This window comes from Petromyzon marinus, chromosome 33, assembly GCF_048934315.1.
Source record: "Petromyzon marinus isolate PM22_M1 ecotype Great Lakes invasive population chromosome 33, UKy_Petmar_22M1.pri1.0, whole genome shotgun sequence".
NCBI classification, from domain to species: Eukaryota; Metazoa; Chordata; class Hyperoartia; order Petromyzontiformes; family Petromyzontidae; genus Petromyzon; species Petromyzon marinus.
In genome coordinates this window covers 11,928,930-11,946,788 of record NC_133699.1, presented here as the reverse complement: position 1 = coordinate 11,946,788, position 17,859 = coordinate 11,928,930, and the positions used below count along the sequence as shown (strand labels likewise).

General features: G+C 48.4%; 1 protein-coding gene across 1 annotated transcript in view; it reads right to left on the bottom strand.

Moving 5' to 3' along the window:
* Nucleotides 1-2,265: 2,265 nt before the first annotated feature.
* The window catches only part of LOC116948470 (serine/threonine-protein phosphatase PP1-beta catalytic subunit-like), a 49,175-nt gene continuing 33,581 nt past the window's right edge, over nucleotides 2,266-17,859 (bottom strand). Inside the window, exons 6-8 of the mRNA XM_032965166.2 lie at nucleotides 16,417-16,568; nucleotides 10,071-10,205; nucleotides 2,266-8,579 (exon numbers count right to left, since the gene is read on the bottom strand). Of these exons, the coding sequence (XP_032821057.1) occupies nucleotides 8,475-8,579; nucleotides 10,071-10,205; nucleotides 16,417-16,568 (392 nt within the window). The 3' untranslated portion in view covers nucleotides 2,266-8,474. The remainder of the gene's footprint in view (nucleotides 8,580-10,070; nucleotides 10,206-16,416; nucleotides 16,569-17,859) is intronic.

Genomic DNA, 17,859 nt, shown 5'->3' with positions numbered 1-17,859 from the left:
TTCAGCTGGGTTAGCGTCCTATTAAATATTTCCTCACCCGGCATGCCACATCCAGTATAACCCTCGCTCTGGCTACAGCACACACGCGCATTCCTGGGCACGTGCCATCCACTCCAGTCTACCCGCGAATATTCACTGAGAAAAGGAAATTAACAGCTCAGCTCCCCCTCCATAATCCACCTCATTGTCCTCACCATAACCCCCCCCCCCCGAGTCCAATGCCCACATGGCCCCAACCTGAGTGTTGGGCCTAGCTGGTAGCGCGCACGTGGTCGAGCCTGCCCTCGGGCCTAGTTGAACACGCACGTGGTCGAGCCTGCCCTCGGGCCTAGTTGAACACGCACGTGGTCGAGCCTGCCCTCGGGCCTAGTTGAACGCGCACGTGGTTGAGCCCGAGACAATAGCCGCCGTTCGCCACCAAGTGGCGATGGCATCACCACAGCACGTGTGCTTTGGGGATAGGGCCACGTTGAGGTCACGTGAAATGCCGAAGGCTCACTGACAGGAGGTCAAGGGTGCCATGGGTTGTCTGGCAGGGGCACCAAGCTGGGCCCCCTACTGTGTCAACTTGCTGCGTTTTAGTTGCCTCGTGCACCGCTCATTGTTGTGAGCGCACTCCTCCGCCCTCAGTTCTTGCTCGAGGGCGACCGCCTCCAAATGGCCAAGAGCATCCTTCACAAGTCTCTTCCACAGAGGCCGAACTTGACACCGCTGGTGCCACTCATCTGCAAGTCCAGTCATCCCCACATCGCATCAGTCCATCTATTTTCTGTGCCGCGCTCGTTTCGCCCCCTGCCGCCAAACAGAAGCTACTTGGACACGCGGTGTCCGGGCATGCGGGCTACTTGACCCACAGCCCCTGGCGGGCCGAGTGGGTCATGCACATGGCAGAGTCTGAGATGAGCAAAGTGATGAACGGAATGTGAAAAATAATGCGCCCATGAGGTTTAAATAAAATATATTTTTGCATCCGCATACTTTTTTTCTACCAATTTTTTTTAGGAATACCAAAAGAGACGCTTATTACTTGACTTTACGTTAAAGAATGCTACGGATTTTTTTTAATGGACTTTTCTTTACGAGGTTTCAAGACTCGTATAAAATTATAGCCAGTGTATATTTTATCCACGGTAATTGTTACGTACAGAGGTGTATTGTGGCAGGAGATAGGTATTTTGCACAAGATATGGAATCCAGTTACATAAAGTAGTCTCATTTAAACATGCTTGGGCATTACAGGTTTAAATATGGGTCATTGTTGGTCTTAAATTTGTGTGGTGGATCACGGAACCGTTTGAAATCCACCCGGATAGATCAGTGCTTGGTGTTAACCACGGACTCTGGAGAGTCAATACGAGTTTGCGGCACTGCCATTTTCTGTACACATTGATAATAATAATGCAATTTAAAATGCGCTCAAATTTGTGGACGTACCGGCCGCAACTCAGAGGCGCAGAGCTAAGCTCAGAGTTGCTCGAAAGCGTGGTTATGGAGGTGAGTTTGTAAAGTGTCTCTTGAAGGAGGCGATTGAGGTGATGCTGCGAATGTGCAGAGGGATGGCGTTCCAGACTGTTGGAGCTGCAGCCGAGAAGCGGCGCATAGACGTGACCGTCCTGGATCTTGGTATCAAGAGGAGGTCGTGAGTCTCGCTGCGCAGGCATCTGCCATGTGCTGAGCTGCAAGTCGTCAGTAATGAAGAAAGGTACGGCGGACAGGCAGATGTGCAGGTATGGTGGCAGAGGCAGGCGATCTTGTATGTGACCCTGCTGCGATGGGTAGCCAGTTGAGGGCGCAGAGACAGGCAAGTGAGTCGAGACGGGGATGCGTGTGGCCAATGACATTTCCAAGCAGCAGCCTATAATACCCACCCATTTCATACGAGGTGGCCACCGCTACAAGCACTGTCCAAGCTCAAATGCTACATAGCTTTCAATGATCTGAGCTCTCGGTTACAGACGACGGGGAAGGGCCTCTAAGAGGATTTATGCAACCAAACCCGTGGGTTCAGACACCAGCGGTGGTGATCAATGCGTGTCTGTGAATGTATCGAGCAGAGCACGCGTCATCCACACTGCACACGTCACAATTCCCACTGCACACGTCACAATTCCCACTGAAAACGTCACAATTCCCACTGCACACGTCACAATTCCCACTAGACACGTCACAATTCCCACTGCACACGTCACAATTCCCACTGCACACGTCACAATTCCCACTGCACACGTCACAATTCCCACATACAAATATCATACAAACGCACCATCACTGTTTTTATTTGTACTTTACTACGGCTAAAGTAACCACATTTATATATATAACACGAACAGAATTATCATTTATTTTAAATGTTAAGGTAAAATCACACAACCGAAAGAACGAAAATATGCTACTCTCATTAGCACACATATACTGGGTATCTCTAACCAACTATAGAGACATTATGGTTAAGCATAAACATCTGTATTTGCGGTTCTAAGCACACGTTAGGCCTCTACTGTTCACTGCAGCAAATTGCGAGGCTGTTGAACAGCAATGACCGAGCCTCGGTTGACTCCTGTAATGGAATATTTCTGTTTTTTAGCATGGCAGTTTTTAACCTGTCAATCGTGCCCAATTGAGACCCGAAAAACGTAAGCAAAAAAAATCACTGCCACCAATAAAAACCAACGAACCACACCTGCGTACGCCATGTGTTATTGAAGAGGCCAAAAGAGTGTGCTCGGAATTTCGTTGCAGGATAAGGTAAGCAACTTGAAAGTTTGGAATAACAGGCGGCTGGAAAGCACTGCGGATGTAATAATAAAGTTGAAGGTTGTGATGGATGGGGACACGTGCAGGATGAAGGGCAGGTTATTACTTTATTACATTTTCTTTATTTACCAAATAGTCTGTTTTGTATATTTTGTAAACGGTGATGCCTTCATGTGTTGTTTTAATATCTATGAAATGTATGATAGGCTGGGATTTTCGCAGAATTCGAATCGCCATGTGGCTAGCTTATGGCCATGGCTAAAATCGAAGAAATTAACTATTTGTGGATTGTGCAAAAAAAGTTCAATGGGCGCCGTAACTCAAAACTAAAACTTCCCTTACGCCAGGTGACAGCGTCAAACCAGAGTATCTCCAGAAATATCGGGACACACTTTCTAGAACATGACTAAAGGTATTGTACAGCTGGAGGGATGAAGAGCTATGTACACATTTGTATGCACACACACACACACACGTATAATCACACACACAACAATCCCAAGGGGTATTTAAGTCCTTTGAAACGTTGCACATTCTACATTTCTAATCGCATATAAGCATGCAGCATTAGATTTCATAGTGCACGTAGAAGAAACATTCAACGGCGAGTGATGTGGGCCTGTTTGGAGCGGTGGCACCTCTGCCAAGCAACGTCGCTCACCCCAAAACCATTAACGCAACGCATACAGGGTGATCGTAAATGCCCCTCTTGCGCTTAAAGTACCGTGGGAGACCTCTCGTATGCAGTTCTATTACCCGCACCAACTCCAATAAACACACGGCCCCAACTGATCCGAAAATAATTCTCAACACGTTTTTAGTTTTTTCTTGGGAGTTGTTGGTTGTTATTCGTGCTTTGCACCACTGCCAATGCAGTATCACCAAAATATGTGGGGGGGGAGGGGGGGGAACCTCATACGGATGGATTTGTTTCCTATTATTCACTTTATTAATAAATAAGTCATGCAGAGGCGCTCAAGGATTGGTTCCAACTGGAGTTAATCAGCAGCTCATTGCCAATAAGTGGCCACAAAGTGCAAAGTTTGTCCTATAAACTATATATTTTCATGGATAAGAGAAGTTACCCAAAGTGGTGGCAATTTCATCCTGCAATCCGTGGCAATTCAGAGGTCTCCCAGAGAGGTGCTAAGGTTATCCTGTTGCCCACATTTTTCACATATTAGAGGAGTTAAGCAGAATTCACCCCCCATAACAAGCAATTTCATTAACCCAAGTAACATCTAAACGCTGGCTTTCCACCCCCCCCCCCAAATACATGCAACCAAAATCAAGGATGGACTTCACGATCACCCAGTATTTCACTGCGTCACGATGTGGCACCTGTCCCACACAAGGGTTACCATATAAACATCAGACATTACTCAATAAGAGATACCAAGTTGCTATTCAATGAGGGCTCAAGACAAGGTGCGTGGCCTGGCATAGAACGACTTAACCTGGCGACACCACGTTCTTCCTCTACATGGTCCCCTTGAAGTGCAAAGCACTTGGTCCGTCACCAATGACCCAACGCTTTGATCCTTGCCTTGAAAAACTTTTCGTGTAATTTTTTTCATTTCACCAGGTAAGGCCCAGAAGCGACCTGGCCACAAATAATAGCTCAACGAAGTGGCTTATCACGTGGAAATGCATTGCAGCCAAATACTCCAAACGCGTGACGTTGATTCCAAATGTGTAGGGGAAAAACCGGAGGACCCGGAGAAAAATCGACGTGACCACGTGGGGAGAACATGCGAACTCCTAATATACAGGTGTCAGGGTCGGGATTGAACCCATGACCCGTGCATACCAGGTGAGGTAGTCAACATCTCGCCACCGTGGAGAGATGTTGTATGGCTTCATCGCCACGATAGAAATCGCTTTCCTAACATAGATCACACTGTCTAACAAAACCATTTTTTTCGTTCCTGGGTAGTGCGCCTTGGTAAATTCATCTTTCGTAGTCATTTTGTATTACTTTAGTATAAATACATGTTAATTTTGATTAATGTTGTTTTTTCTGACTTTATGTGAACGAAAAGACACAAATTCGCCCGTTTTCTCATTGAAAATTGGTACATTTCAAAATATCACTGTCCTGGTCACAAAAGCAAAGTTTGTGGGGAATAATAGCCATTTTCTATACTTTTTAGGTATAAGCAATTACGAAATAACACTTACTACCCAGGAACAAAAGATTGTGTTACATAGTGTTATTCAGCAGTGGAAACTTGGGAGGGACACATTTGGCGAGTTTCTCCACGCGGATTACGCCGAGGTTTTCTCAGATGTTTCTAGATTTCCCTGGATTCTTTTAGAATTATATTTGTTTCAGTTTAATATATATACGGGACTTGTAGAAACAAATAACAAAGTTAATCGAATGCTCCGAAATGCGGTAATCGCTACAATGTACATGCACTGTACTTTTAAATGAGCAGTTGCCCTTAGTTGTAGCATCAATCCTTCTATGTCAGGCCAAGACAAAGCATTGCATATGTTGAGCAACAACTTGCAATCCTGCAATTGCCAAGCAAAACCAACATATAAGTATTGCTATTACAAATGCATGTGTTTATCCAGTTAAGCCTCAGCGAGTCTCAAGGCCTAGGACATTTGGCCAGTTTTCCGATGAGTACTTGTGAGTAAAACCAGAGCGCTGTACGGACAGGTCAACTTGATGTGCCACCTACTGCAGGCAAAAACCACCAACCACGTGTCCAAGCCACCATTGCAGGACAAGCGCTGCCACAAAGCTCAGCAGGTGAGCTCACGGCACAGGCTGTCACACCAATGAGGACACCGTCGTGGTGCGTGAAGATGTCATCACCGCTGCTCGAGCGCAGAGTGGAATCTACAAGGTGCAGGTGTTGCCCAACGCGAGTGAATGAGGGGGGGGCAGGTGTCGCCCAACGCGAGTGAATGAGGGGGGCCAGGTGTTGCCCAACGCGAGTGAATGAGGGGGGGGCAGGTGTTGCCCAACGCAAGTGAATGAGGGGGGGGCAGGTGTTGCCCAACGCAAGTGAATGAGGGGGGGCAGGTGTTGCCCAACAGCGAGTGAATGAGGGGGGGCAGGTGTTGCCCAACGCGAGTGAATGAGGGGGGGCCAGGTGTTGCCCAACGCGAGTGAATGAGGGGGGCCAGGTGTTGCCCAACGCGAGTGAATGAGGGGGGGGCAGGTGTTGCCCAACGCAAGTGAATGAGGGGGGGCAGGTGTTGCCCAACAGCGAGTGAATGAGGGGGGGCAGGTGTTGCCCAACGCGAGTGAATGAGGGGGGGGCAGGTGTTGCCCAACGCAAGTGAATGAGGGGGGGCAGGTGTTGCCCAACAGCGAGTGAATGAGGGGGGGCAGGTGTTGCCCAACGCGAGTGAATGAGGGGGGGGGCCAGGTGTTGCCCAACGCGAGTGAATGAGGGGGGGCCAGGTGTTGCCCAACGCGAGTGAATGAGGGGGGGCAGGTGTTGCCCAACGTGAGTGAATGAGGGGGGGCAGGTGTTGCCCAACAGCGAGTGAATGAGGGGGGCCAGGTGTTGCCCAACGTGAGTGAATGAGGGGGGGCAGGTGTTGCCCAACAGCGAGTGAATGAGGGGGGGGCCAGGTGTTGCGACCGGACAAATAGCAACCCCCCCCCCCCCCCCAATCGGTGCGGCGACAAGAGGCCACCGCTCCCAGCAGATTCGTTCCTCGACAAACGAAACGGTCGAAGCAGCAGGAAAGACGAAAGGAACTGCAGCAGCAATAGACCTGATGAGCGTCCGCCGGCGGAGGACAAGAGCTGTCTTTGGAAAAAGGATTGTGTCGGAACTCCTATGCTGCAAAACACTACACGCCGTGTAGAGGTTAGGGGGCCTATCGTACACGCGTGTGTGTTAATGTACATGCCTGTGTGTATGCTCCATGGGTGTGGGTGTCTGCGTGCCAACGGGGTGGTTTTGTAGCAGGCAAGCAGCAGGCTTGAACAAAATATAACGTTCAGATGTTCTCAACAACCACTGAAGGAAAGCACACGGGCACGACCACCGACCTGGGAAACTAGAACGGGGAGAAATACAAATTTAGTCTGAAACATTCAAAATAAAACTTCTCAACTATACATATACTTTGCAAACTTATCACAAAATCCCACGTTACACTTATTTGAGCCATTTGCTCACAAGAGTTTACGGGTGTGTGTATGGCTAGGTGTGTGTGTGTGTGGTTGGGCGAGTCAAAGTGTATGTGTATAACTGTAATGTATTTGTGACTTATGCGTATTGTCATTTGTGTACGTGCATAAGTTTGCGCGTGTATGGCTGTGTACGTGGGGAGCGGGAGTGCGGATGTTATCGTACTACGCTACAAACCCGGTGACCCATGTTTGATTCCCCATCATGGCCAACATTGGGGCTGGGGTATCTGAACTGGTCCTGGGCCTCCCCTAGGCTGACTCAGTCCTAAAAGAGTACCTTGCGCGGAGTGCAACATCAGCACTGGGGAAACACAGATGACTGGGCATGGTGCTCGCCACCTACCCGGTCGTGTGCCATGTTGGGCTTCAAAGGTGCTCGCTACAGCACCTTCCCCAACAGTACATTAAAAGGCTACAGGATATCTTTGTCTTTGTTTTGTACGTGGCTTTGCGGTGTATATTTATGGGTGCATGGGGGTACACGTATATGCAATGTGTGCACCATCATGCACGCGGGTGTGTATCACACCGCTATTTTTGTCAACGGGATGCGCACGTGCTCGCCTGCACGTGTAACAGCGCATACGTAGGCGTGCGAGTGTGCGCGTATGAACGCATGCACGCGTGCGACAGCGTTCGTGCATGTGTGCATGCATGTGTATGTGGTCATGTTCACGTGTGTGTGTGTGTGCAAGTGTCCTCTTGATACCATGCTGACGGCCTTGAGCCAATGGTAACATCTCCGAGTGCAGTCACTGGTTTCTCTCGTCATTGCTGTTGCTGCTGCTGCTGCTGTTATTGAGCTGTGCATTGTGGGCCATGAGCAGGCATGTAACAATTCACCCACCAGCAATTAGAACGAATCGCGATGCAAGTGACGAATCAATCGTTTTATTTCTGTCCTGTTTGTATCGCCCCATTCATTTTGTTCCGTCTCGTTCATTTAAATTGTCGTGCATTTTGCAATGCAACAGAATTTGTATTTAAATATCATCCAAATGCACCTGCACCTCAAGACGCTGTACGGAAGCGGTGGGCAAGTTTAGTGTGTAGGGGTGGTCAGTCATCGGCAGATGGGAAAAAAAACGGAAGGTCTTGAGCTTGGACTTGAGCTGTGGCAGGAGGTCGACAGCACAGTGGGCTGGGGGGGTGGGGAAGGACGATCCTGACCAGAGAGAGCCGCAGAGGAGAGCAAGCGTCCTTCCACTGATCGAAGGTTGACTGCCGACTTCAATAGAAATGCCTTGCTTGGCTTGTGAAGCATAAAATCGTAAATGATTGATTCTTAAGACGTGATATTTCATGCACGCATCGTGAGCAAAAGAACACATTTGAATCATTTGCGTGCAGAGTGAATCGTTACATGCCCTCGTGCTGTGTAAGATCTTTCGCGACCTGATGGGAGTTGTATAAATCACGGCGATGATTATGATGATGATGTTGTTGACACCATCGATGCTAATGCAGCTCCCTTAAGACTCACTGTAGTCGGCGCTGTTATTCTCCGTGCTGTAGTGGTTGTTGTTGTTGTTGTGGTCGGTGTGGCTGAGAGCTAGCGTTTTTTGGGGAGTGTGCCCGCACGTTGCGGGGTCACTGGGCGGTTGGCGTTCAGGCCGCCGTACTGGTACTTAGGCTTTTTCTCCGCCGGCTTCAGGATCTGAATATTGCAAACGACGACAGGAAACACAACACAGCGATGCAGAATTACGGCACCTTCATTTAATGCCACATGTAAGGGCCCACTGGGCTGGGGAAAAAAAACCACGACAGACAGAGGGGCGCAGGTTAGAGATGTCGAATTGACCGTTAAGAAGAGGAACCGGTCCCGAGCCAGGACGCGTGGCTAGAAGGGACGACGGCCAGCGGCCAAGATGAACGACGTAGTAGCAGCTAAGGGAGAGAGTGCGTCCGAGAGAATGTCAACCGCGGAGATGAAGCAATGCCATCAGCTCGTGCGCGCAGGTACTAAACAAAAATATTTTTTTTATTTTACCAGGTTACGTTCCTTTTCAGAAGCGATCTGGCCACAAATGATAGCTCAACTAAGTGGCTTATCAAGTGGAAATTTACAGAAGCCAAACGGAGGGCCCGGAGAAAAATCCACGCAACCACGGAGTGAGAGGGAGAGAGAGACACGCAAACTCCAAATATACAGCAGGCGTGAGGGTTGGGATCAAACCCACGACCTCCTGTATACCAGACGAGGTAGTTAACATCTCATAGCCATCGTGGTCCTGGATTGACTGATAACATTGCAAAACCAAGGGAGATGGCAATGACAAGGGGAGGCCTTCATCCAGCAGCAGTAGGCTGATAATGGCTGATAATGTTTGAACGGCGAAATAGGATGAATTTTTCGCCACGTTCGTGATGACTCTTATTAATTGCAGATAAACACAGATAATAGGCAGAATCTGTCTGCGGATTACATGCGATTCTGCGGATCGACTGGTGGCACACATTAGGACCTCAGATAACAGGCATTTGTGGAATTGTCTATCATCTGTAGCATTCAATGAATGAATAGGAGACAGGGAGATGGGGGACGCAGGGAGATGGCGGTGACTAGGGAGCGATGGTGAGCGAGGGGCGCGGTACCTACAACAACTTTTTATTTTACCAGGTAAGGCCCACTAACCTATATAGCTCTTTTTCAGATAGTTCAACGGAGTGGCTTATCACGTGGAAATGTATGGCAGCCAAGTACTCCAAACGCGTGACGTTGTTTATAAATGTGGAGGGAAAAACCCCAGGACCCGGAGAAAAATCCAAGCGACCACAGTGAGAGAGACACATGTAAACTCCAAATATACAGCAGCAGGCGCCAGGGTCGGGATCGAACCCACGACCTCCTGTATAGCAGGCGAGGTAGTTAACATCTCCTAGCCACCGTCATGATGATCAGAGAGAGAGAGATATGTAAACTCCAAATATACAGCAGCAGGCACCAGGGTCGGGATCGAACCCACGACCTCCTGTACACCAGGCGAGGTAGTTAACATCTCCTAGCCATTGTGATGATGATCAGAGAGAGAGAGACATGTAAACTCCAAATATACAGCAGCAGGCACCAGGGTCGGGATCGAACCCACGACCTCCTGTACACCAGGCGAGGTAGTTAACATCTCCTAGCCACCGTGGCGCCCACCTGGAAGGAGCACATGAGCGTTTCGTCGACGCTCATCATTGCCCCGGCGTTGTCGAACTCCCCGCAGTAGTTGGGCGCGGAGAAGAGCGTGACGAGTTGGCGCTTAGCGAAGAACTCATAGCCGTCCTCCACCACCTGCGCCCGCGGGGTGGGGCAAGAGGCGAGAGACACGACCACACCGAGTCACGACCATACATGCGACATCCGGCATGCTGCAGCCGTCAAGAGTCGTGCCGCTATGTGCATTGATACATGCAGCTGTGTGCATTGGTCTGTACAGTTGTGTGCATTGATACATGCAGCTGTGTGCATTGGTCTGTACAGTTGTGTGCATTGATACATGCAGCTGTGTGCATTGGTCTGTACAGTTGTGTGCATTGATATATGCAGCTGTGTGCATTGGTCTGTACAGTTGTGTGCATTGATATGTGCAGCTGTGTGCATTGATACGTGCAGTTGTGTGCATTTCTTGGTGCAACTGTGTGCATTGGCCTGTGCAGCAGTGTGCATTGCTCCATGTAGCTCTCTGCATTTTCATGTGCAGCTGTGTGCACTGCTGTGCATACAGCTGTGTGCACTGCTCTGTGATTGTGAGCATTGCTCCATGCAGCTGTGTGCACTGCTGTGCATACAGCTATGTGCATTGCTATGTGTCGAGCTATGTGTCTATGTATGCGATTTGCTATGCTGTTATATAGATGTATTGCTTAGTTATTAACATCCCACTGCAGGGCAAAGGCCTCCTCCGAATGTCTTAACAATCTCTTGCCACCTACATCCAGTGCTACCGATTGTTATTCTAATCTCACGAGCACTGCCCACGCATTTGTGCGGGATCCTTGGCCGGGGTGGAGGGGTAGATTGTGGGGGGGGGGGGGAGGGAGGCATGACATGAGCACGCCCCACGAACCCCGGTCCAACGCTGCGAGGTGCGGGTGGCGTCATTACCATGCAGAGGTGCGTGGCGATGTCACCACTGCGCAGTTACCTGCCCACACGCCAGGCAGCCAGCCAGCAAAACTTTTTTCTACGATAGTATCATCCAGTCTCATTTTTTGTCCACATCTCCTTCTCTCAATCGGCATGATTCGGTTTGTTAATTTTGCCCATCCGCCATGTCACCGAGTTCGGTGTTTTGGCCAAGTGAATTCAAGTTTTTGTTTGCCACGTTCTAAATTACATCCGTGACCGTGGTCTAATTTTGGCCATTCTCGTTAATTTCAAAATCCTCCTGTCCATGGCTCCTTAAAAAAACCCGTAACTTTCTCGTTCTTGAGTTAGGGGCAGGATTGGCCCCCCGGTGGTCATGAGTGGTAACAAACAAGAGTCAACGGGTCTGATAAAGACACACGCTGCTCGTTTTCCATTTATGAACCTTTTCAATTAACACAAATTTTCTCAACACTTGTGATTGTTTTTTTGCCGAATGAAACTACTTGTCCTGAATTCGTATAAGGACAATTAAAATATTTTTTTGCATCGACTCTTTCAAGATTTTTTTCCTTAAAAAAAAATCGATCATTATTTTAGTTTTGTTCTTAAAAATATTTTAAACTCCTGAAATAGTATTACCGTGTTCATCTAAATCTGATATCTCATTTAATGTCATACTTTGATTCGTAAAATAAAATAAAATAATCTGATATCTGAACTGGATGAGATTTATTTAGGTGCATTGGGATCTACAAATGAAATGTGCCTTAAAAATGTAACTTATTATTATCACTGTTGATCCCATATGACTCCCCGATTTAGGTTGCCAAACACAGACTCTAAATCAGACGTGAATAGTATAGATGGAGAAATAGGATTTCCCAATTAACTCCTCTGCAGAATTAAAAACTATCACCTTGTATTTAGAATCTAAAACAAGCAATGCCATTGTTGTCAATGAATTTTAGAATCCATGCGAACTTTGTAATAAACTCTTCATTGTTTTAGGAGATATTAAATACGGTTCTTTAAAAGACATGCGTGCGTGCGTGCGTGTCACTGTGGGTGGAGCTGGTGCATCTGCCAATCATCTCGGTCAGCCAACCCATGGCACCTGGGTCTCGTGACCTGTCAGCGAGCATTCGACGCTTCACGTGGCTTCAAAGTGCACCTGGTACGGCACAGGCACCGTGGTGACGTCACCGTCACTTAGTGGCGATTGGCGGGTATTGGTTGGGTGGAGCGGTGGTGTAGCGGTTAGCGCGCTTCGCTCCGAGCCTGGCGACCCAAATTCAATTCCCGCTCGTGTCCAACACCAGTGACGATTATACGAACCGGTGCCGGGCCTCCCCTACTGTCGTACTCAGTCTTAAAAGAGTACCTGGTGCGATGTGCAACATGGCTGGCGCATGTACCCGGCACGCGTGCCATTCCGGCCTTCGTAGGTGCTCGCTAGCAGCACTTGTCCCAACAGTCTGTTAAGGCTACACGGGGGAGCTTTGTCCTTGTATGTCGCAGTGTGATTACGTGACCCCTACGGTCGAATAGTGAGTACCTGGTGCGATGTGCAACATCAGCACTGGGGAAACAAAGACGGCTGGGCATGGTGCTGGCCACCCACCACCCTTCGTGTGCCCTGCCGGCCTTCACAAGTGCTCGCTAACAGCACTTTCCGCAGAAGAATTTTAAAGGCTATATGGTGGGGATCTTTGTATTTGTCACTGTGTGTGTATATATATCACTGTGTTTACAGATAAAGTAGCTACAGTTAATAAATATACGAAACAATTATGACAGCGGATATTCTGATGTTGGCTGGATCTCTTTAAGGCAGCCGGTTTAAATGTATTCATTCAGTCAGCGGTCAAGGCACACAAATAACCTCATTGACGCTTTTAGATCCCAGGTCCTGATCTGGATCAGAAGATGTCAACTTAACATCGATGTGAGTAGAGGCTTTCAATATTTGGCCATTCAGTCTGGGTCTTCTACCAAAAGATGTGCCTCCAACAAGGCGATAAAAACAATAGGATTAATTGTTGGGGTCACCCGACAGTTGAAGGTGCAATTCTGTCACTGGCGCCTGAATTTTTGTTCAAGGTAGATACCATGAACAACAAGTGGAGTCATGCTTGGACCTTTCCCAGCCATCAAATGATGTGTTTGGATCTGTTTCAGAAACAGTGAGGCTAGGCTATGTGAAAGGTCATGCCTCGGTCAGAAGATAAATCTTGCAGAGGGCATCTGCAAGATTCAGAGTCATTGGGAGTGGAGTTTATCAAATCAGACATCTCCATAGCATCCAGCAGAGAAAATTACCATGTAGGGGATACGCTCAAACATGCGAGTATACTACCCAGCGAGAGGGCTAGGAATGACAGCGCAAATTCCACCCAGCCAGCTCAGCTGGAATTTGGCAATTTACGAAAGGGGAAGAGAGCCAAGAGCCACAGTGCCTCCGGGAGCAGCCAGTGAAGTCACCATTCATGAGCGCATTGAAACTAAATTGAAAACTAAAATATATTTTTTTCATTATCAGGTAAGGCCCACTGAGCTATGTATCTATTATTCACAAGCGACTTGGTCACAAATGACCTAGTGGCTTGTCAACCTGGTGGCTTGTCGAGTGGAAATTTATAGCAGCCAAATACTTCAAAATGCATGATTCTAATTGTGGTGGGAAAATCCGGGGGACCCGGAGAAAAATCCACGCGACCACGGGGAGAACATTCAAATTCCAAATATACTGGTGTCAGGGTTGGGATCGAACACCACGACCTCCTGTATACCAGGCGAGGTATTAAACATCTCGCCACTGTGATGTTTATGCCATTGAGTATGGTAGCCGGAGCCAAAATAAGGCGTGCGTGGTAATCCTACGGGGATGCTAATTGGGGGAGTGAGAAAGAGAAACGTTCCACTGAGCGGCCGGAGGTCCTATTTGACTATCATTACAACTATAGAGGACAGTGTTTGTAGTTGCATCACTGTTGGTTGTCGTTCTTCCTCCACACCCCCGATTAGCACAGTTGGCTATGTACGGTGCGAAAGAAGTTCAACGTACATACAGAGGCTGTGTTTTTGTGTAGATCCATTTCTTTGTTTTTAAGTAATTAAAATAAAGCAATAATTGTATTGTATTAATGATTAAATAACTAGTACAGAGTTATATACAGTGAGGGAAAAAAGTATTTGATCCCCTGCTGATTTTGTACGTTTGCCCACTGACAAAGAAATGATTAGTCTATAATTTTAATGGTAGGTTTATTTGGAAAGTGAGAGACAGAATAACAAAAAAAATCCAGAAAAATGCATGTCAAAAATGTTATAAATTGATTTGCATTTTAATGAGGGAAATAAGTATTTGACCCCCTCTCAATCAGAAAGATTTCTGGCTACCAGGTGTCTTTTATACAGGTAACGAGCTGAGATTAGGAGCACACTCTTAAAGGGAGTGCTCCTAATCTCAGCTTGTTACCTGTATAAAAGACACCTGTCCACAGAAGCAATCAATCAATCAGATTCCAAACTCTCCACCATGGCCAAGACCAAAGAGCTCTCCAAGGATGTCAGGGACAAGATTGTAGACCTACACAATGCTGGAATGGGCTACAAGACCATTGCCAAGCAGCTTGGTGAGAAGGTGACAACAGTTGGTGCGATTATTTGCAAATGGAAGAAACACAAAAGAACTGTCAATCTCTCTCGGCCTGGGGCTCCATGCAAGATCTCACCTCGTGGAGTTGCAATGATCATTAGAACGGTGAGGAATCAGCCCAGAACTACATGGGAGGATCTTGTCAATGATCTCAAGGCAGCTGGGACCATAGTCACCAAGAAAACAATTGGTAACACACTACGCCGTGAAGGACTGAAATCCTGCAGCGCCCGCAAAGTCCCCCTGCTCAAGAAAGCACATATACATGCCGATATGAAGTTTGCCAATGAACATCTGAATGATTCAGAGGACAACTGGGTGAAAGTGTTGTGGTCAGATGAGACCAAAATGGAGCTCTTTGGCATCAACTCAACTCGCCGTGTTTGGAGGAGGAGGAATGCTGCCTATGACCCCAAAAACACCATCCCCACCGTCAAACATTGAGGTGGAAACATTATGCTTTGGGGGTGTTTTTCTGCTAAGGGGACAGGACAACTTCACCGCATCAAAGGGACGATGAACAGGGCCATGTACCGTCAAATCTTGGGTAAGAACCTCCTTCCCTCAGCCAGGGCATTGAAAATGGGTCGTGGATGGCTATTCCAGCATGACAATGACCCAAAACACACGGCCAAGGCAACAAAGGAGTGGCTCAAGAAGAAGCACATTAAGGTCCTGGAGTGGCCTAGCCAGTCTCCAGACCTTAATCCCATAGAAAATCTGTGGAGGGAGCTGAAGGTTCGAGTTGCCAAACGTCAGCCTCGAAACCTTAATGACTTGGAGAAGACCTGCAAAGAGGAGTGAGACAAAATCCCTCCTGAGATGTGTGCAAACCTGGTGGCCAACTACAAGAAACGTCTGACCTCTGTGATTGCCAACAAGGCTTTTGCCACCAAGTACTAAGTCATGTTTTGCAGAGGGGTTAAATACTTATTCCCTCATTAAAATGCAAATAGATTTATAACATTTTTGACATGCGTTTTTCTGGATTTTGTTGTTGTTATTCTGTCTCTCAACTGTTCAAATAAACCTACCATTAAAATTATAGACTGATAATTTCTTTGTCAGTGGGCAAACGTACAAAATCAGCAGGGGATCAAATACTTTTGTTCCCTCACTGTAGTTGTAATAAATACCTACGGTTCCTCCAATTACGTGCATTGCTGTGAATACCGCTATGTGTGTTGTTGCATGTACGTGCGTAAAGCTGTGTGTATAGTGATGTATCATGCTGTGTATCGCTTTCGTGCATTGCTGTGTGTAAAGCTACGTGTAGAGCTGTGTGCATTGCTGTGAGTATCGCTGCGTGTAATGTTGCTCTGCAAGTCACTGCACCCATCACCACTCCAGATTCTCCAACCCTACCGACGTCAATCGTCGTCTGCCGATTTCTAAAACCATTCCGCCGCATCCTGATTTTCACAGATTATAATCACAGTGCTTGCACAATTATAAAAAAAAAAGTCACGGTTTTCGATGCAATGTTTGCTTCGAAACTGGGAATGCAGAAAAAATCTGGTAGCCTAGGCCAAACATGGGCAGGGTGAATGAATGTCCTACAGACAAAGATCCCCCTATAGCTTCAACAGACTGTTGGGGCAAGTGCTGTGAGCGAGTAACACCTGCGAAGGCCGGCACTGTGGCACACGAGGGGGTTGGTGGCCAGCACCACGCCCGCTCGCCTTTGTGCCACAGCGCGCGTCACAACGCGCGTCACAGCGCGCGTCACAGCGCGTCACCGCACGTGTCTCACACCTGGTGAGCGCGGCAGATGAGGTCCAGGTCGTGGCGGTTGAGGAATTTGCTGACGACGTCGGCGCCGAAGGTGAAGGAGACGCCACGGTCGTTCTCGCCCCAGCCCTGCACGTCCTTGTCAGGGTCCGACCACAGCAGATCGCACAGCAGCCCTGGCAAAGGGGGGGGGGGGGGTGGGGCGAGCACAGAGAGTGCCACCACTGTGTAAGGCCTCGCTGCGCCGATGCCGGGCCCAGCGGTTCGCACGCCGTGTGTGCACGCCCGAAAGCCTTGCACGGGGAGGAAGGGCTCGCGGGCTCGCGGTAGGTATGGACACCGTGCGGGATAAATTTAGAACGCGCACGGGGATTTTGGCGCCGTGTTACGGCGGCGCTAAATACGCAACGTGAAACGAATGCCTCGCAGCACATTGACGAAGAGGCATGTGCGTGAGATCTCTCTGTGTGTCCTGGCCTGAGACAGACTGGGCACCTACCAGAGGAATGTGGAGTTTCCACCGCTGGCTTAGGGCTACCCAATGGAGATTAGTGCCGCTCCTATACGCGTTTAACCAGAGGCACCTTTGAGTTTTCATCGTTGTAACAACAAACACGATTAATTGATGGTCCAGTGGTGCAAGCGTTGCATTGTGAAGCTGGTCGCCCGAGTTTGATTTCCGGGCAATGGCTAACGATAGCCAACTGTTCCTGCCTTCACCGATCTCCACTGACAAAAAGTGCTGTGAAGTATAGTCATACAAACCCCATGACTAACGTGACTTGGGCACGCCTTTACCCAGCTAGTGGATTGACAAGGCCTGTGAATAAATACTGAATAATCAACAAGGGTCCCCATGTGCATTGGGTTAAGAGTTTATTACTCTTTTTTTTTACTCTTATGCTGGCCGACTGCCTTGGCATGGAAATCAGCACATTCGGAGACATTGGCATGGTGCTCTGCCAGAACCGTTAAGACACTCAGCCCCGTGATTCGAACCCAGGCACACGCAGGTGTTGGGGACAGTCGTTTGAGACACAAGCAGATTCCCGAGACACGATCGCTGAAAGATGCGCAACAGATGCAGGGCTGGTACTTTCCGGTTTCTGGGATGAGTGAACCACTCAAGTGCCCGGTAAGAAGACCCCCGCTGACGCACGTCCCAGAGATAAACGCGAACTAAAAAAAAATCTCCGTCGTCTTTTGTGTCCGTCTGCGTTCAGTGTCCGCGGCAGGGATTTCACATACGCCAAATTCCACGTGGGTAAACAGATGGCCCACACGGTTCTCAGGCCACCCCCCACCCCACCACCTGCCGGACACCCCTGAGCTCTTTGTGCCACTCAGCGATAGCAGTTTTATACGAACGAATCAAGTTTTTTTTCCCCATTTAAAATATCGGGGGGGGGGGGGGAGAGGGAAAAGTAGAAACAAAGACGCCCTGTTTACCCCCATTACAGAGCAGAG